The 21,671-nt window shown below is 36.9% G+C and overlaps 2 protein-coding genes across 2 annotated transcripts in view; one reads left to right on the top strand and one right to left on the bottom strand.

Annotated features, from left to right (window-relative positions):
• LOC133847751 (uncharacterized) overlaps positions 1 to 2,731 on the bottom strand; it is a 35,537-nt gene extending 32,806 nt beyond the window's left edge. The window contains exon 1 of the mRNA XM_062282952.1: positions 2,618 to 2,731. Coding sequence (XP_062138936.1) covers positions 2,618 to 2,731 — 114 coding nt within the window. The remainder of the gene's footprint in view (positions 1 to 2,617) is intronic.
• LOC133847443 (uncharacterized) overlaps positions 1,738 to 21,671 on the top strand; it is a 109,118-nt gene continuing 89,184 nt past the window's right edge. Inside the window, 1 exon segment of the mRNA XM_062282482.1 lies at positions 1,738 to 4,389. The gene's annotated coding sequence lies outside the window, so the exon portion shown is untranslated.

Below are 21,671 nucleotides of genomic sequence, written 5' to 3'. Positions count from 1 at the left end.
TAAAATGCTTCAAAAATGTATGCAACATCTTTTTGCGTTATTTTATTCTAGTGAATTTTTCATAATTTGTAGACAATAATTAGCTAACAGTCCGCCATCAAACAGAATAATTAAGTAGGTAATTTTAAATTCAAATTTCATTGAAATTCAAATGCTGGCGCCCAAGAACAAGAACAACAAAGATCAAATAAAACTCACAGCTGGAACAAACGTGAAAACCTCCCTGTCTCTCTCTTGCTTGCTCTGAATACGCACTCTCTGCAATTGGAGCTTACGCTCTCTTGCTCTCTTTGGCTGTCGTCCGCTCTCTCGTGAGTTCATCGTTGTGCAGCGACAGCGGCTACGATAGCGGGTGTAATTGAAATCCAATTGGCAATTCGCCTGTAGGTTTAGTCCTGACTCGTACGCGTTGCTGTAAGGTCCTAACAAGCGCAAGAGCAAAGAAATCAGCCTGCTAACAAAGTAAGCAGCAGCGATAACCAGCAAAAATATCACAATTATTTTTTTCCTGTGTCTCTCTTACTGTGTGTGTGTGTGTGCGTATGCTTGCTTGCTTGACTGTGTGTGTGTGCGAATGCGTGCGTCTGTATGTGAGTGCGAGTATGTGCGTAAGTATATGTGTGTGTGTGTAACGCGCGCTGGCAACAACAATAACGACAAGAAGAAGCATGGTGTAAATTTACAAAACTGAAGCAGCAGCACAAATAAAGAAAGAAAACGAAATAAAATTCACACACACACATACACACGCATACTACATAAAATACACACGCATACTTACAAGGCGCACATACACGCACAAGGAGCCGCAGTCAAAGCAAAAGTGAAGTTTAAGTTAAAGACAAAGGCAAAAGGCAATAAGAAAAAAAAGGAAAAGACAAGTAACTGTGATTCCTCTAACTCGAAGTGAAGTCGCGAAGCAAATGTGAGTGAGAGGGGTGCGCGAGTGGCGATTTATTATTTTTGTTGCTTTTTTTGTTGTTGTAGTTATTGCTGCTAGTCGCTAGTGTAGTTGTTGTTTGTGTTTGGAGCGATAGCAGCCAAAGGCGGTGAAATGAAATCATGAATGGAATGGAGGAAGAACAACGTGTCACAAGCGACAAATGACGAAAGTCAATTCGTAAAAGACAAAAAAAAAACGTAGACAGCGACAACAACAACAACCATAAGTAGAAGAAGAGGAAGAAAAACACGCAAGTTGCGTGTTGTTTGACTCTGTGCAGAGCTTTTACCGTTTGCCATTTGCCGCTTACCGTTTGTCGTTTTAGCTGTTTAATCGTTCACTTGCTTTAACTTTATCTTCTTCTTGATTTTGTGCAAGTGCAAAATATCGAACATCGCCCTCGTCAAAAAAGAAAGTCTCTGTTTCCAGTCGCCGTTGCCGTCGCCGTCGCCGTCGCAGTCTCGGTCGCTGAGTCAGCGTTTGTCTTTGCCGCAGAGGGTTGTTTTTTTTCTTTCTTTTTTTTTTGGTTTTATTGTTGTTGTTTGATACCCGCTATGCAGAGGGTAGAAGTGTTTCACAATTTAGTGCAGAGTGCGTTTTTTAAAGTATTGAAGTATTTATATTCTTGATCATCTTCGATCGCCGTAATTACATTCTCTAAAAATCACTTTGCTATTCTTTTAGATCTAAAATCTTTTTTCAATAGAAATAGTGTTAGCTACTTAATCTTTAATACTGGGCATATCAAATAGAAAAAACATTTTGATTAAAACCGCTTCTAATTCAAACAACAAGATTACAAATTTCAAATACAACATTGTATGAGGTCCAAAATTAGAAAGATTTTCAGAATTCCTGTACCAATACAATTGGTAGCGGGTATTTCGGAGTCGAGAACATTCGATAGTCGGCTTCTTAGTTGTTTTCGTTTTCGTTTTCCTTTTGATATTTATATTATTTTATTTAGCCACGTTGTGCCACGTTCAACTTCAACCACTTGCCGCCCCGTCGACGTCATCGCACGCGCCTTCTGCTTGCTCACTATCTTTCTCTCTCCCTCTCTCTTTCGCTCTTTCGCTCGGTGTGTGTGTGTGTGTGGTGCCCTTGCTAGTCCGCCCCTGGCAGACACTTGCACAACCCCGACTGGCATCCCTGGGGCCAAGAGGCAGCCATACAAACAAATAACAAAACGCAATCAAAACCAAAAACCAAAAACAAAAAGAAACGAAAAGAAACGGAACCCAAAACTCTTGGTGTCATTGGCACTCGCGGAGTATTTTGTTTAAACTTTTTGCCATTGCACCCTTTTATCAAGAACTTCCACTTCCACTTCTTTCTTCATTCTTTGCGCTTTGACATCGCGTGCTCGTCGTGCATATAAAAAAAAGTAAGGATACTATACAAATGAAAGAAACGACAAAACGAAACGAAATCATGAATCAAACGGATTAAAGAGAATCGACAGCGACAACGACAACGACATCGTAATCGAAATCGAAATGCAATGAATCTTAACCGATTCAAACTAACCCAACTTAATGCGAAACGGTTATTTTTGGGCGCTTGCATGACTGCTGACAGTTGCAGCGCAAAGTGAACACAAAAACAATTGCAAAAACAAACGTATAAACAAAAACAAAATCTATGCTTAAAACCCGCTAATGTTGCACCCACCACCGCTAAACGCAACCGCTCACCGTTCACCACCACAACCACCACCACCACTACTACTACTATTAACACCACCACCAATACCACCGCCACCGCCACCGTCACCGCCACCGCCATATTATCACTATTTGCCACCACTTTCGACTACTAAATAGGCTAAGTAAGCAACTAGCGTAATAACTAAAAACGAAGAAGCAAAAAGAAAAATCGAAATGCAATAACAACACCAATCATCAAAAGCCAAAATAAAAAAGAGCACCAGTTGAAACCAGTTGCAATCCATACCAAACAAACAAAAATTTATAAGAGACATCTACCAAATTTATCACGACGTTTATCAAAATGTTGCCAACGCTTCCTCCATTTGCAATAAAAAGTGAGCGACTCTTTACTACCTTTAGTACTAGTAACTTACTTACTACTACTTCACCTCCTACTACTACAACTACAACTACTACTATTACTATTCCTACTATTTCTACTACTACTACAACTACTTTCAAAAAGTACATATGTTCGTTCGTTCCATTTTTAAACTAAATAGTGTGTAGAGTGTGGTTCATCTAAAAACTCCCGTTCCTCAACCTTCCCAACCTTATCAACTTGTTGGCCAACTAGTGGCATTCTTTGTTTTTTTTTTTTTTCTTTCGTATCTCGTTCAATGTTTGCCAAAAATTAAATCAATCTAAAAATCCAACTCGTGACTTTCTTCAAGAGCCTTGTCCTATCATTGTAATAACTACTTTGTGTATGTGCATTTTCCCCAAACAATTCTTCAACTTTTTCTATTCACTTCTTCCGGCAACAAAACTTTTCGTCAACTGTTTGAAAATTGAAAAAGCAAACAAAAAAAAAAAAAAAAAAACCAAACAAAATTTGACAAACAAAATTCGAAATGCCAAAAAAACTTAAACTCAAACAGTTCTTAGCAAAAGTTGGACCACAGTTATGATGGTCCTTTCTCCTTCATGTACATAAAATCCCGTAGACAAAGTTACTTCTAATTGGCTTGATAATCAGTTCGAAAAAAAAAATAAAACTACATTCATTCAAATCTGTAAATAATTCCAATGCTTGCCTTGCCTCCCAGACATACAACACCAACAATTTAGCATGCAAATTAATCCAACATTCTCCCGCAACATTATATTATTTTTGCGAATGCTTTTTGATCATACCACAAAATTGATAATAAAGAAATGAAAAAAAAAAACAACTAATTGATGCCCAATCAATCAATCAGTCAATCAAGAGTACATAATTAGTCGACAAATTTAAAGTTCCCTAATTGTTCTAATCGTACTATTCTCGTATTCTCGTATTCCGTTTCCGTAGTTTCCACGTTTGATGCGTTCGTTCGTTCATTCGCTCGTTCGTTCGTTCGTTCGCTCGTTCGTTATGTTTACCAGTTCAATTTTATTGTATAAAACCAAAAGAGACCAAAACTAACTAAAGCGCCAACCAGAGACGTTTAAAAAATACAGAAAAAAAAATATATATACAAAAAGAAAACACAAATATAAAAAAAAACCAAAAATAAACATAAAAATTCTCTAAAGTGTTTCTAATCTTAACTTCTTCAAATTCTCTCTAATAATAAACACAACACAAAACACACAAAACCAAAACAAAACAAAACAAAAAAAAATATCAAAAACAAAAAACAAACAAATACCAATTTAACAATCATCATCCATACCAAAAAAATCAAATATACATCGCAGCCAAAAGTGAACTTTTGTCTAAACACAAAGCGCATGAGCTTTTGTCACAAGGTAAGTCTATTTCTATCCTCTATGAATATTTATTTAGATTATTATTAGCATATTCAGTTTTTATATTCATTGCAAATTGTGTTTATTTTTTTTTAAAAGAGATTTCTTTGTTTAAGTTGTCTCTGCAATTTCTTTGTTTAAGCGAAATTTCGAAATCTAATTGCATTTATGAATCATGCTGCAAAGTCCTTAAAGTCCTGGTCCCCGAAAAGTTTGCATTGTCTTCAGTTGGGGTCAAAACAAAAAAAAAAAGAACACAGGAAGAAAAACCTGACACTACACTCATGTTTTTTTTCCATTGAAATCATTTGCTTGTACTCGATAATTGATCGATTACCTATCCCAATCGCAAGTAAAAAGTTTTGGTAAGAAGTTTGTTTTTTTGTTTTTTGTTTTTCGTTGCCTTTCCTCTTTTTTCCGGGGGGTTTTTCCCAAGCATTTCTATTCAATTATCCAGTTAAATGAATGCTCTCTCTGGTAATCGGAAGTTTTTCGATTCCATTGCCTAGCTAGTTGTCCAAATTCTCTTGGCCATGATTCATGATTTTATTTATCTGCAAAGAATGTTTTTCTTGTTGTTGTTGTTGGCGGCGACAATTTTGTACGGCAGACGGCGGCGCTTGGCTCTAAAATATTGGTTATTAGCATAGCAGATGCCAGAGTGAGAGAGAGTGAGTGTGAAGAGGGAGGAGGAAAGAGTGTGTGGGAGTCATGTTGAATTGCTGACAAAGCAGTCAGCGCTTTTTGTTGCCTACTTTTTGGGGTCAGGGACTTGTTTTGTCAGCTTGCTAGAGACACACAAGTGCCCGAGAGTGCGAGACAAAGCGAGATAGAGAGCGAGAGAGAGAGAGAGAGAGAGAGAGAGAGAGAGGCATTGCCTATACATCTATTTATCGCTACCCACAACATTTTCCTCTACTCATTTTTTTTGTTGTTGCGCTGTCGTCGACGTCGACTGGGCTGCTGCATCTTTTGTATTGTGAATCATCGCCAGAGTATCGCCAAATGCATTGGCTGCCATTGGACGCTGACAATGCACAGCAAAGTTAGTAAGATAAGTGCCACCCTCCAGCCCCCTATCCCCTATCCCTTATTCCCCATCAGTCATCACTCAACCCTCATGCTCAACTTGCTTTGTCGTCATGTTCAACCTCGACGTTGTCATCGTCATCGGGAACAGCATTTGGCTTTTGTTGCAGCAGCTAATTTAGCGTTAATCGAAGTGTATTTACATCCGCTTCTCTCTGTCTCTCTCGCTTTCTCTATCTCTTTACTTTTTACTTCTGCCACAACGATTGCAGCTCACAGCTGCATTAGCATTCGCTGTTCCTGCGGCTTGTTGCTAATTAGTTTTCAATCCCAAAAATTTACCAGCCCTAGATGGTGGCGAGTTGCCGCAAAAGCCGCAACTGCTTTGACGTACTAATCACTAGCTTTACAACCGATCAATTAACAGCAAGATAGAGAGGAAGAGAGAGAGAGAGAGATATACAAAGAGGGAGAGCGAGATAGACACGCTTTTCACCAATTTCGATTGAACTGCGCTTTCTAGTTGGTCGCCTCAATGAATTTTGATTCGAATTTGCTAATACGTGCAAAGGGATTTGCAATTATACCCTGTACAAGTGAAGGATAAAAGGGTATATTTTTGAACTACTGAAAACAAACCTTGAAATAGTATTTTATATACTTTTCGGTATATTTCGGTATGCTCATTTGGTATATTTTCGTGAAAAATGGTAGCGGTATAGCTATGTTTATATTTATAGTATACAGACGACATTCACATTTCGTAGTATTTCAGTATTTTTTGGTATATTAATTTGGTATATTTTCATGGAAATGGGTAGCAGGTATATCCATAGCTATATTAGATATATGCACTGTTTAGTTGTGCTTTAAAAACAATTGAAACAAGTAACAAAGTGCAGTATTATAAAATATGCCTAAATTAATATACCAAATTCTAAAATATACCGAAATGTGTTAGCAGAAAATATGTGACGACAGTAGTTCAAGCAAAGCTCCAATTAACAATTTGTCCGAACTATAAAAATGGCAAAGTTAAAGAATTGTTCAAGAAATCTAGTTAAAAGTTCTTGTAGCTGAAATAATTTACAGTTTAGATTATTAGCGAGGTCTTCAAACTTTGATATATGAAATAAAGATACGAAGCCTTACAACGTCTCTATTTTATTTGAAGTTTTAATGAAATTTTGTGAAATTTGTGAATTTTAATTAGTATAAGATAAATCAAAGTTAAAAATCGTCAAGAATTAGAAAGAAAGAAGACACTAAGAATATATGCATTAAAGCGCAACACTTTTCTTTAAAAATATTACAAATTTAAGGCAACTCTATAGAAACGTTTCAATTTCTTGTTAGGGTATTTACGAGTCTAGAGTTTAAAGTATTAACACTGGCAAATGAAATGTCATAATTATGGGCTGCACTCGTCGTTAAATGCGAGATGCTTGCATGGGTTAGACACGAGCTTACAGCACGATGATAGATGTGGCAGTCAAGTGGCAAGGATATTCAATCATTTGCTGACCACAAAGAATAACTGTTGCAGTGTGTGACGTCAGGCCGAGTTCCATTAGTTGCTCGACACCAACTACTATATGAATGCGAATACGAATACGAGTGTGAATGCGAATGTGAATGCGAATGTGGCGAAGCCCACATCGATGTGCATTAATTGACCGCAACTGTTTGACACCGAGCAACATCATCAACAACAACAAGAACAGCAAGTGATTTGTCATCGTCGTTGCCTCTTTCGTCTCTAGTTCGTTGCACAAATATGGAAGATGCTTGCAACATCCTTCAATGCCAGGCAACAACAATGCTGCAAAGATGTCGACAAAGGACGAGGACAAGAGCTCCAAAGAGCTGCGTCTGCTGTTAGGCTCCATTTACTGCTGCAGCTAAGGATATTTATATCTAACACAATGTTGAGTGTGTCTCAGTGTCTGTGTGTGTGAGTGTGTGTACATGGGTGTGTGTATTCTGTTTGCGCTGTGCGTGTGAAAACCGGATATTTGCCATATTGTTCGACGCACGTTACGTATACGCCGCATATGCTCACTCGCTTTTTCCTTCTCTGTACTTAACTAATATGCGTTGTACATACGCCGCTTTGACACGTTGCAATTGTTGTTTTGGCATCATTGTCGTTAGCTGTTTGTTGTTCGTGTTGTTCGTTATTTCCTCAACATTTGTATTGTGATTTTTTCTCTCTTTCTCTCTCGCTCGCTCTTCAACATTTTTCCGCTTGTTTGCGGCTAAAATGTTGAAAGCAATCGCTGTGACAGCACAAAGCGTGTGCAATTATTTTAATCGCATAGTTGATTTCATTACACATTTACCAATGCATTTCCAATTGCCGCCAATAATGAAGTGTCAATGCGAATTGATACACCAACAATTACGTGCAACGAGAGGAAATGCCAAACACTTTCTGCATAGCTGAGGAAATGTGTAATTGAAATACTGCAAATAAACGAAAAGCAGCTGGATACGAAAGCAACATGACATCGAGCTTCCTAATGCAGTTCGGTTTATAGAAAATAACAATTAATTACTGTAAGTTTTTGTGTGCCACTAAATGCATTTGGTTTGCCTTAAATTTGTGCTTTTTGTTGGCACTTTAATTTTACTTAGAAACTCCATTTATTGTACATTTTTAGTGTAGTAGTATATCGATATGTCAAACATACTTTTTAGTGTTTTTTTTATATTTTAATTCAGTATATTTTCTTGAAAATGGATAGCAGGTATGAAGACGAAATACACTCTTTAGTAATTCAGTATTCTTGGTATGTTGATTTGGTATATTTTTTGGAAAGTAGGCGGAAGGTATAGCTATGTTTTTATTAATAGTATATACCTATATGTATATACACAATTCAGTATTTTTTTGTATATTGTCTTAGAAACGGGTAGGAGGTATACCATACCATATGCCATACTATAAGTATTGTAGTATACAGGCCAAAAACACATTTCAGTATATTTCACCATTTTTGGTATATATTTTGGTATATCTTAAATATGTACATATATATGTACATATATATATGTACATATACACACTTCGGCATATTCCAGTATTATTTTTGGTATATTAATTTGTTATGTTTTCTTGAAAATGGGTAACAGGTACAGTCGTGTCTATTTTTATAGTATGCATACCAAATCCACATTTTGGTATATTTCAGTATATTTTTATTTTATTAATTTTGGTATATTTAATAATAATACCGCAATTGCTTAATTCTGTTTCAATTGTTTTTAAAGCACAACTAAACGTTTTTTAAGCTGGGAATAATGCAATGTGTTAGCAGAAAAGATGTGACGACAGCAGCTTAAGCAAAGCTTCAATTAAAATGACACTCGAAGACAACAAAGAACGGATATTGAAATGAGAGTAAAACATGTGTATGTGTGTGTGTGTGTGTGTGTGAGGCAGGTGGTAAATACGTTAAAAGGCCAGAAGGTGGCGCCACTTTAGGTTGACACTCGCGTAATACGCGCTGCCAACGCAATTTTTGTGGCAATCGTCTGAAATCGCTTATTTTACACAAAAACGTCGGCCGTTTAAGCCTCATGTGTCGCACACCTGCAACGCAACTCCCCCTCTTTACTCCCCCTCCCAACTTGTCTGTCTGTGTGTGTGTGTGTGTGACAGGTAAGTGAATTTATGTTGCACACGCTATGCGAAACATGCCACTGCATTTGCCCATAAAAACCGAACAGGACAACAACGAGTGAAGCAACATAAAGTGGCAGAGGAAGTGGCGCAAGCAGAGAGTGAGACAGCGAGGGAGAGACAGAGACAGTGACGGAGAGGAAGGTAGCTCAAGGCTCAGACACGAGCAGCAAAAAAAAAAAGAACTTTCACAGCCGCAACGAAGCGAAATATTATTTATTTGCTGCCGGGGTTTACCTCCATGATATTACCTGCAGTTGTTGTACCCGGCTGTACTCTTTTGCGTTGGTTGGCAAACATTTTTGGCTGGCTGGCTGGTTGGCTGGTTGGCTGGCCAACGTAGCAACGTGCAACGCATATAAATCGTTTTCAGAATTGCAGAAAAGGAGCGAAATTAGACAGAAATTCGTTGTTCTGTTCCCTTTATCAGAGTGCACACATATCACATTTGCACATGATGGGCGACAGGAACTGAAGTGGCAACAGCGGATAAATGAAATGAATATGCGCGTTAAAATCATTGTATTGCATATGCATACGCTGCGTATACGCAATCCGAGCGAACGCGAGATAAGAGCAACCAGCAAAAGTGGGGGAAATAATAACAATAATAATAATGTGGAGAAATTCGATTGCCATTTCGCAATTTATTACATTGAAGACATCAACGAGTACTTTTTTTTCTTGCTGTTTTTTAATAATGCCAACCGCAAACATATCAATCAACAATTGCGTGTGCAAGTGATGATGAACTGCAAAAATACCCTGTAAATTGATGTAATAAAAATGTAACTTCAACTAATACGCCAAAGCATAAGATAGAGTTAGTTGAATGCAAGAAGAGTAATGAGAATGTATGAAAAAAGTTGGCCGAGCTTTAAAAGAAAAAGCGCAAAATGAAGTACAAATATTCATAGAAATATTTATGCGTAGGCAACCAACAATAAAAGTGGCAATCACAATGAAATTGCATAAAGGGAAATCAGCAAATGGAAATGGCAAATGAAATGAATGCTCTCTCTGCTTCGGATGGATAATAGAAATCAATTTTTTTGTTTGTGGAGACAAGAAGTCAATTTGTGTGGCAGGCGGTGGAAAGAAACTTTCTTCATGAAAATTACTCACATTTAATGAGAGACTAAAGCAAGTTCTCACACCTCAGGCTCTTGTTGTTGTTGTTGTCGTCTATGCACTCAAGGATATCAAATTTTTAACCACGCGTCACACATGACAGCACAAAGTGAACAGCAGCGTGGTGGTTAGTGGCTAAACGCCACACACAGAGAAAGCGACACACAGACAGACAGAGAGCGAGAGAGAGAGAAAGAGTTGAACATTTAGTCAGTCAGTCAATCAGTCAGACAGACAGTTAGTCAGTCAGTCTGTGCTTTTGCTGCTGACTCACTCAAAGGCAGCTTGAAAATGAAACCGGATTGCTGTTGTCCTGGCAGGTGGCAGTAAGTAGCAAGCACTAAGCAGTTGCCACTGCCACAGCCAGACAACAAGCAAGAAAGCTACAGTATCGAGTGTGCTTAACTGGGAGATATCCGCTCATCATTCTCAATAAAATATACCGAAATGTAGATTTGGTATATCGATATATTACTACATTGCAAATATACCATACAATATAAGGGCATGACAATACCTGATATTGATTTTGTATAAAAATATACCGACAAAATACTAACATATACCAAAAAGTATTTTTCTTATGTGGATAAATTACTACATCCGAAATATACCATACAATTTGAGGACACGACAATACCCGATATTCGTTTTGTATACAAATATACCTAAGAAATACTAACACATACCAAAATGTATATTTGGTATATCGATATATTACTACATTGGAAATATACCATACAATATAAGGACATGACAATATCCGCTATTCCTTTTGTTTAAAAATATACCGACAAAATACTAACATATGCCAAAATGTATATTTGGTATATCGATATATTAATACATTGCAAATATACCATACAATATAGGCACGTGAAAATACCAACTATTCGTTTTGCGTATAAATATACCTAAGAAATACTAACACATACCAAAATGTATATTTGGTTTATCGATATATTACTAAATTGAAAATAAACCATATAATTTGAGGACTTGACAATACCCGCAATTCGTTTTATATAAAAATATACCGAATAACACATACTAAAATGTATATTTGGTTTATCTATATATTACATATGTACAATATAAAGACATCTTGAAAAATAAAATAAAACGAAAAAATACTAACATATACCAAATTGTATATTCGAAGAATACCATAAAATATGCGGAAAAAATACAGACATATATCAAAGTGTATTTGGTATATGGATGTATTACTATATTCTAGTTATTCCATAGAATACAACAAAATAATATTCTGAAAACATATTAGAATATACCAGAGAGCACAAAATATACTGCCTTTGACTGTGATACAGAATTTATACACTTGGGGTCGGTGAAGGTTTCATCTGCCTGTGACATACGTTTCCTGTCGGCACAAATTCGTAATACTCTTCTACCCTATGGGAAGCAGGTATAAGAAACCAGCTGGAGAGCTAGAGAGTGTGCGAGCGAGCGAGCGAGAGAGAGAGAGAGACAAGGCACGACACGCGCTCAAAGTACAAAGTTACCAATTGATTTCCGCATGGCGTGTGTCATTGTTGTTGCTGTTGCTGTTGTTCCTGTTGTTGCTGTTGATGATGATGATGTGGCTGATTGCACAACTAGCGGAAATTGCTATCAGAAATCAGTTACTTGTGACGTCATAAACATGCTCGCTCTCTCGCCCAAATCCCTTTGTTAACTCAATGTGAAAACTTTCATGCTCTCAACTACCTTCACTCGACTTGTCTTGCCTTTCCTTGACTTGCCTTGACTTGACTTGACTTGAGGTGTCATCTCTTGCTTCCTCTTGAGATACGTTTCGTTTCGTTACGTTACGTTAGTTTATGTTACTTTGCGTTACCATCAACTCGGATCAGATCCCTTGTGAGTTGTGTTCAAGGTGAAACAATTGCTCGAGAGCTGAGGATTTTGTAACTTTGAAAATTGCGCTGTAAGCTGCGAAAAAGTTTCTTTTTTAATATATGTCTTCGATTTTTTCTGTACTTTTTCATTAACTTAGATTCAATTTTTAATAAAGATGACTATAAAGTCGCCGTAGAATATTCAAATTAAAATTTAAATAGATAAATATAATAATTTTCGACATTCGTCGAGCATTAAATTCTTTAGACTTTATTTTGCTGTTCTGAATATTAAAGAGATTGTAAGCTGAAACCCTAACTAATTTGCTGCTTTGATATTACATTTTTGTTCTTTTTAGTATAAGAATTGAATTACTCGTTGTGTATACAAATATATAAAAGAAATACTGGCATATACCATTATGTATTTTAGGTATATGCGTTGTGCCATAGAACAAAATAAAATAATATACCGAAATATACCAAACTATGAATACTTACTTATGATTAAAAACTTGAAAACAGAATTAAATTATTGGTCTTTAATATAGAGAAAAAATACTGGCATATACCATGATGTATATTTGGTATAATCCTTCGAAATATACCACTCAATATACGGACATGGCTATATCCGCTCCTCGTTTTATATAAAAATATACCATAATGTATATTTGGTATATTAATATATTTACTACATATTGCCATAGAATACAATTAAATAATATGCCAAAAACATCCCCAAATATAAAATAGAGCACAAAATATAAGAACATCGATAATTAATATATAATTCATTAAGGAATCCACGAAAGTTTCATCAGTATTCGTTCGTTCAATTTCTCAATTATTTTTGCCAAAATCTTTAATCTCTGTCAACTTCATTGCTTTAAGTCCCGTCGAAGAAGTTTGTATGAAATACCTAAAGTTCTGAGGAGGCTATTTTTAATTAAGTTTAACTATTGTTCAGGGTATCTTCAAGTTGAGCACACGACTCGCGTTTTGGGGGATTTGTTGTTATTGTTTTATTGTGCCTTATTGTTGTATTGTTGCTTTAGTCGTTTGTCCAGCAATTTGAGCTTCCGCTTTGAATGAGACTTTCTTCTTTTTTTTTTGTTGGCTCTTTTGTAGCTGCCAATTTTGCATATGACAACACACAACATTTTCCTTTTTTTTGGCTCTCTACGTTTTATGTGCACCTTCGCACAGTTCGTGTTGTTGTTGTTGTTGCTGTGGCAAGTTGGCGGCTGCTGTGGCTTGTGTTGTGTGTCGTGTTTGCTTTTGAGCTGTTGCCGCCGAAAGTTGAACCCTTTTTTTGTTGTGTTGTGCCTGCTTTTTGTTTGCTTAATGTTTAGTTCTCACTTTCACGCAATGTTTTCATTAGAATAAGCATCTCCCTTCCTTCGAAGTAGAAGAAAAGAGGAAAACAACAAGAGCAAAAATTGTCAACAAAAGCAAAAAGAAGAAACCAACGTCAGAAAGAAATAAAGAAAGGCAGCAAGAGCAACAAAAAACAAAGAGTAAGAAAAGCTCCCACATACATAGAGGAGTAAAATTACTTAAAACAAAATACAGTTGAGTGGGTGGAAGTGAGAAGGGAGATGGGAGAGGGGAATAGGTTAGGCTTGACTTTGGGTCGTTTATGTTTTCATTTCTTTGGCCGGCTGAACACACACACACACACACACAGAGAACTTTAACCCTATGGAGACCTTTCTTCAGCTGAGCGCCCAGCTGCCACGCCCACACACCTTGCACACCTCTCTCTCTCTCTTTCTCGTTTTGTTGCTTTGTTGTTTATTTTGCTTTGGCACATTTTAGAAACAATAAAGGAAAACTTTGAGCGCTTTATGTGGCCGCCTGGGCCACTGAGGCTCGCTTTTTGTATCCTTCTTCTGTCGCTGTCGCCGTCGCTGCTGTCGCTGCTGTTGTCCTCTGTATGTCCTGTGTGTGTCCTGTATATCCGCTGTGAGCTATCTTCATTTCAACGCGTCGCAGCCGGCTGCAAGTTGGCCATAAAAAACAGGCGAATTACGTGAAGCGGCCCCTAAAAACAAAAGGCAATGTTTCCTTTTGCCTTTGCTGTTGCCTTTGCTGTTGCCTTTGCCTTTTGCCTAAGCCACGTCCTGACAACCCTCTGTGTCCTGCGTCCTTTCTTGCCGCCGCTTTGTCAGCCCTCGGCTTAAGCATTTTCATCAAAAATTATGAAAAGTCGAGCGCCTTGCCAACGTGCTTTTCTCCTTTGCACTCTGCTTGATTTGTCCCTGGCAGAAAAAAAAAAAAACATTTTTCGCTTATCTTTTCTTTTTTTTTCGCAATTTTCGCTTATCGATTTTCCCCAGAAGTTGTTAAAGCAAACTTCTGTTGCTTTCCTGAGCATTCATTAGATTAATCGCATTGTAGCTTGCACTTCTTTTGATTGAATAATCTTCTTGTTTTTTCATTTTCTCGATCGCATCGAATTTACAAATTGTTTTCTTGATAACTCTTTTTGTTGTTAAGGGAAACGTAAGAGCTTAGAATATTTTTTGCAAAGTATATAATTGCACAACATCATAAAAACGTGCAAGGAATTAAATTGGATTTATCATTCTTTGTTGGATGAAAAACAGCAATAAATGTCTTCGTTTGAATTTTCTTTTTATTTTCTTAAAATGAATTACGAAATACACTTTTAATTCACATTTATATTTTTAAGAGATTTTAGTGAAGAACTCTAATACTATAAATGATATAACAGTGAAAGACAATCATAAATTTCTTCTCAATTTAATGATAAATTCAAGTTCAAATTTTCTTAAAATTATATTCACTTCCGAGTAAATTACCTAATAATAGGTTTTTTTTCTTTATGTTTATAGATTTTCCTAATAATCTAATTAATTTGTATAGGAATATTGAAAGACAAACCTGAAATTTGAAATGAAGATCTAAAATTATAAGATTTTGATTTATTTTTCAATGTTATTAATGTTAATTTCATTTTTTATCAAGTTATTGGATATTATCGCTAATCTTTATAGATATCCGCTAAAGAACTTTTATAATAATCTAATGAATTTGTTAATTAATGAAAGGCACAGCTCGAATATGAAATTATAATGATTTTATATTATAAAATTTAATTTATTTTGAAATTTTATTTTCATTTAATTTAAAATCTTTTTAGAGTTTTGCCACAGAACTCTTTAACTTTGGGCCCATATAATAGTAACTGAAAGTTGAGTCTTCCTTGATGAGTTTTGTGCCAATCAATTTGTGTGTGGAACTTGAGTCTTGGCTTAAATATAATTTGCAAGCGGTTGGTCCCAAGCATCCTTAGCATCCTTGAATGGCCGCACTTTAATTACGCATTTCAGTCTAACTATATTTCTCCATATATGATGGAAACTTTCTGTTTCTGTTTCGGATGGCATATTTGCCATTAGTTTGAGCTGAGTCAATAAGGGCAACCGCCAAAATGTTTGGAACGTTGCTGCTAAAAATTGCCTTTTGCCTGCCTTTTGGTTGCTTGCTCCTTTGCTGCTTTGCTGCCTGTTGCCTGTTGCCTCTGCCTCTTGTGGCAAGGCAGTTGCCAGTTTTTGACTTTGACATTGCGGTTTTTAAATTGCTTATTTGCCATCCTTGTCATTGTCATTTCCAGCGTCGCCCTCGCTTCCCTTCTTCTTGCTCCCTCCCCTCTCCCCCTCACCCCTCTCGACTCCTTCCACAGCGTGTTCGACGTCCCTTGGGCAAAAGTGTAACCACAGCGCCGAGTTTAATAACCAAGGCAATGGCAAAATGTTAAGCACACTTTGGACTGCTTTCAGTCTAATCCTCACCTAGCATATCCACCTCCACCTCCCCCTCCTCCCCACCCCTTCCCCCACTCACTTCGTTATCATCTGTTCGGCATTGATGAGCTGCATGTGACAAATCAAATGGCTCAGCACAGACTGCTAACCACATTCTGCTGTCGCTTCTTCCCCGCTTCTTCTTCTTCGCCTCCTTTTGTGTATTCTTCGTCTGCTTCTTCTTCTTCTTCTTCTTCTTTGGGCTGGCAACCACAAAGTGTTTTTCCCCAGAAACTCATTAGAAAGCTGCTAACGCTAGATGGCGCCTGTGTGCAGCAACAGCAGCATACAAAATTTCGTTACAGAACTTCAAATTGAGTTTATTGCTTTGGATCGTCTTTGCTTTGTCTTTGCCGACGACAGATGGCGCCATACAGCATGTGCCTGACTAAGACATACCCTAGGAAAAGGTGAAAAGACACATTTGCGGCAGAATTTTTAATGGCAGGGCATTAACTTAATAACTTAATAACTTAATATGCAGGCTATTTTCCATTTGGCATTCATAATCACTTGAACTAGTATTTAGTGATATGCACGACTACAACATATCCAAGGGAAAAGAGTTAAGTTTAGGTTTATTTATTTGTATGATAAGTGTTCACTGAGGTATACTTATGTGTATTACAAGTAAGCACAGCATACTCTACTTGGTGGTTCATGCTTTACAGGGCATATTTTGTATAATTTGGCATATATGAAATTTTTCTGTTCTGTTCTGTATTTTAAGCATTTGCCGCCCTTTAAACTGCCGCCAGTCAGCTGCCAATAATAAATCAAGTAGCTCAGTCCAAGCTTTATACATACACACATACGTGCATATATGGTCCTGCCCCCGCCCACATCTTCTGTGCCATTCCGCCTTCTTTTTGCTGTGCTCTTGTGTGCGCTGCATTGCGCTTTATATGATTGATATGCCAGAAATAGATGAAAATGCAGATACAGTTGCAGTAACAACTGTGTTCAAACACACACACACACACACACATTGAGGAATGTCTGTATCTGTGTCAGTGGGGCAAGGGTGAATAGTAAAGTGGGGGGAAAGGGAAAAGCACATGTCCGTCGGGCAAAGGATCTCGAAATTTAATTGCATTGCTCTGGCATATTTTGGCATATTTCAAATGTGCGGCCTGCAAAATTGATAAGTGGGCGGCAACAGGAGGCGTGGTAGGCAGTCAGCTGCCCATTATTGAGCTGCCCACACACATAGAGAGAAAGAGAGAGGGGAGAGAGAGAGAGAAAGAGACGTATTTCATTTGACTGGCTGTTTAATTGCTCAAGTGGCGCCTCACGCAATGAAAAGAAAAATGGGATAAAGATTCCGCATATCGCGATTGAAATTATTATTCCGCATTCAACAGTCAAATAGCCCAATATTCGCTTGCTCTTCAACTTCAACTTGGCTCGCGGCTGCCAACCGCAGCCCAAAATGCACAAATGCAAACAGTTTGACCGTTGGCTCCATCTCTCTATCTCTCTCTCTCTCTCTCTCTCTCTCTCTCTCTCTCTCTCCTTCTCCTTGGGCAATTGGGTCAACTTTTGGCTTTTCTGCTGGGCTCTTTTAATTCCTCTATTTTCACTCTTCTTTTTCTTTTTTTTGCCCGTTTTTCTCCATTTGTGCAACTTGGCTTTTGGTTAATTTGCAGTTAAGTTGCCAACAGCGAAGGAAATGGAAAATGTAAATGAAAACTCGTCTTCTTCGCCAGCTATTTTTCTCTTTCGCGCTTCGAGTGGCTGATAGTTTTTTTCTTGTTTTTTTTTGGTTTCTAAGATTGCTTCAATTTGTCAAAATAAAAATACAAATATTATTGCCCATTCAAATTAGATTCAATGTTGAATTCAGTTTTGAATTAAATGCGTAAAATAAATTGAGTTTAAATTGTTTTAAAGTATATTTTGAAGTAAGTGAGGTTTTTCAAACTTGTGCAATATTTATATTGAATTCAACTTTTAAGTACAATGAAGTGAAGATTTTATGCAACTGAATATACAAGTTTTGCAATATTCACCAGCTAAAACTTGAAACTTATTATGCTAGAATAAATGGAAGCCGAGAAAGCCGAGACTGCTTGACTGTTAGATACTCGCTACCCTTTTTTTTTATAAAACCGAATTTATAATTAATATACCGAAAAATGTTTAATTATTTAAGTATTACTACAGCGAGAATACAAAATTATACTGAAAACATTCGGTATATTTATATATTACTACATTTAAAATATACCATGCCGTACCATATGGTAAAGCAGCTAAAGACTCGATTACATTAGACATTTTTTTCTTAACAAAAGTTTGTTCTGAAAGGTCGAACTTGGTCTATTCATTTCCAATGAAATCATATTTTAAAATTACACCAAATTAATATACTGCAAAAATACTAAAATATACCGAATGTTGTATTTGGTATATTGATATAGTGCTGCATTTAAAATATACCATAGAGTGTAAATTATACCAGATTGTTACCCAGATTTTAAATTATAAAAATACTAAAATATACCGAATGTTTTATTTGGTATATTGATATAACATAGTGCTGCATTTAAAATATACCATAGAGTGTAAATTATTCCAGATTGTTACCCAGATTCGAAATTATACAAAATTAATATACTACAAAAATGCTAACATATACCGAAAGCTGTATTTGGTATATTAATATAGTGCTTCATTCAAAATGTACCATGTTGTCAGCCCGATTTCAGTCTGATTTCAGTAGTGTTTTTTTTTGTCATACAAAAGTTGTTCCGAAATAACTTCTACAATTTCTATGCTTCCTTCTGGTTGTTACATTTCCTGCAGGCAAAGTTATATATAATAATAATACTTATCTACCCTATGAATAGTGGGTATAAATAAAAATAAGCATTGGCCCAAAATTTGTTGTATTCGATAATAGTAATATTCGTTGCGCAGCAATTAAACAGCGAAAATTCATGGTGAGTTGTGGAAAGTGATAAATGATGCTGCAAATGCACTCCCTTCTGTGTGTGTGGTCACTGAATTAAATTGCATTGCGTTGAATTGAGAGCGGCCAACGGGTCGTATGCGTAATTACGCTGGCTATACATATGACTGTGCGTCTAAGCTCGAGTATCTCATTGCATACAATTGAATGTTTAGCCATGGCGTGTTCATTCTATGCTATGAAACAACATTTGCCTAATTTCGCGGCACCATTCAAACACCTCTCTCCCTCTCCCTCTCCTTTCGCCCCTCTTCTGTGGACCAACAAAAGTTCAACTTGAAGTGAAATATTCGCTTTCATTGTTGGCGTTTGTTTGTCGTTTGCTACTGCCACGACATTGTCAACTTGATGAGATGTTTATTATGTATATATATATATAATATATATATTTATATGTATCTGTATATAAGAGGCTGGCACTGTTTATATGTAAATTTTGTTGGCCAACAACTGGCTGACAGTTGAGACAAGTGTTTGGCTAAGATGAAGCGCGAGGAGTCTGTCATAAATTACAATTACCTGTTTGTTCTTTATGTTAAGCGGAGTGTCAGAGTTATGCGCCCAAAGCAACCAAATTGAAAACTCAATTTTCAAACGTACCTAAAATCGAAGTGTGAGCGTTGTTCCAGAAAACAGTCGGAATAAACAGCAAAACTTGACTCAAGTTTACACACGAATTGATTTGATTTTCTTAACAATTTGCTTTGAATTTTCAACTCAGAAAATTGGCGAATTTGTAGTGAAAGGTTTTACTGGAATGACTTTCGTTCAGGTGTCTGAATTGTAAAGCAAAGCTAGGATTCTTAATGGGAAGACATTGAATTTTGCTTACCATGTCTAAACAATTTATTTATTTATTATTATCGTAACAAGTTTGTTTATTAAAATGAAGTTTAGTTTGTTCTCTGTTCTAAGTGATAGTATATCAGGCTGAGTTGATACCAAATGAATATACCAAAAATACTGAAAAATACCGAAAACTATATTTGATATATTTAGTAGTTTGTGGTATATTCATTTGATATAATTTCAGCGTAAACTTTACTGAAACTTACGTGATTCACTTCTACAAAAACTGTATATTAGTATATTTTAGTACTATTTTGGTTATACATTTGGTATAATTTCAGCGAAAACGTGCTTTACGTTTGTAAAAGCCATATTTGGTATATTTTAGTATTCTTATTTTCTATTAATATAGTATAATTTCAATGCAAACTTTACTAGCAATTACGTGCTTTACTTTTGCAAGTTTCGCAAAGTTTTGCTCACTTTATCCTTTAGCGAAACTGTTTGCGAGAACATCTCACTCAGCGGTCTGTCAGTTTAGACTGTTGGGATTTATTTTTAAGTGGATGACAGATTTGTTTGGCTTAGGTGCAAATGATAAGTGATCGCATTAAGTTGATCTCTTGATCATTCGGTGAGCCTGGGCTGCTAAAACAAATTGTGTCCAATAAAACTCGCAAAACTTGGACAGTTTCTATTGGCTTCCTTTGTCTCACGTTTCGAGGGTGTAAATTTAATTTCATTCTATATATATATAATAATATCCAACTGACAGAGAAAGTTGCGGGTGGGAGGTAGTAAAAGGGGAGGGAAAATCAGGTCCCAATGGACTGACTGCGGGAACCTGACCTAAGCCACATGGCCATGAGGAGAGTTAGTCGTGAGGTGAAAGGAAACGAAATTTATTTAACCTGCAGCCGCCACACAGTGCATATTTGAATTTATGTCTTTGCCATGCCCGTGATGGTGTGGGCGGTGGCTCTGGAGGCGTGGCAGTTTGCTCAAGTAATGCCCAAAAAAAAAAGTACGCAAGCAAAAAAGAAAAGGCAAAATAAAATAGAATAAATGCAAAGAGCAGCCAGGCAAATTGTGACGACAAAGTCGAAGGACGAAGCACGAGAAGGACACTGAAACTTTTTTGCCCAAGTTACGCTGTTGCAAGTTGTGTTTCGGAATCGGGCTGCGTCTCCCCCCGGCCCCCACACCTCCCTTCGCCCCATCAGCAATATTAAAGCAATGCCAACTTCTTTGCTCTTCGTCATCTTGCAAGCGTCGAAATGAGCTGCGCCAGAGCGTTTGACACATGCAGCGCCACCTGGCGGTCGACATCGTCGTCGCTGTCGTCGTCGTCGTCGTCGTCATCGCTGTCGTCATGAATTTGAATTTTGTGTGGCAACTTCCTCCACAGGGAAAGAAGCGAAGCGAAACACTGTTACCATAAACTTTGCCTCGCGGCAAATGAAACAACGCGACCAGCCGTAGCCATAGCCATAGCTGAAGCTGAAGCTCAAGCTCAAGCTGATGCCGTTCCAAGAGGCGTATACGTAATGTCATTTGTGTATGCTGCATACTTTTGCCTTTGCGCGTTATTTAAATGCATTATATCCGGAACCCAAAGTTATGTTGACTCGCGCTCCTAGCACACTCTTTTGCTTTTTTTGCTTTTTTTTTGGGAGCGAGCGAATTGAAGTCGACTTTATAAAAGACGGCGAAATGCCGAAAAAAATGGCAACACAAAATATAGTATATTGTGTAGAGCTGAGCAACAGATAGAATAACGAGTAAATAAGCAAGAAAGATAACAGTGGGGTATAATATTTAAAATATACCGGAAAAATACTTAAAAAAGTGAAGTTTTTTTTGCTATATTAATATACTACGACATTTAAAATAAAATATATACCAAACTTAAACTTTGCTTGTTTTATATGTATACTTAAAATATACAAAACATATACTAAAATAAAGTCAAGTGTGTT

This window comes from Drosophila sulfurigaster, chromosome X (genome assembly GCF_023558435.1).
Source record: "Drosophila sulfurigaster albostrigata strain 15112-1811.04 chromosome X, ASM2355843v2, whole genome shotgun sequence".
NCBI classification, from domain to species: domain Eukaryota; kingdom Metazoa; phylum Arthropoda; class Insecta; order Diptera; family Drosophilidae; genus Drosophila; species Drosophila sulfurigaster.
Note: the sequence above shows the minus strand (reverse complement) of the source record. Positions and strands in the feature narration are given on the sequence as shown.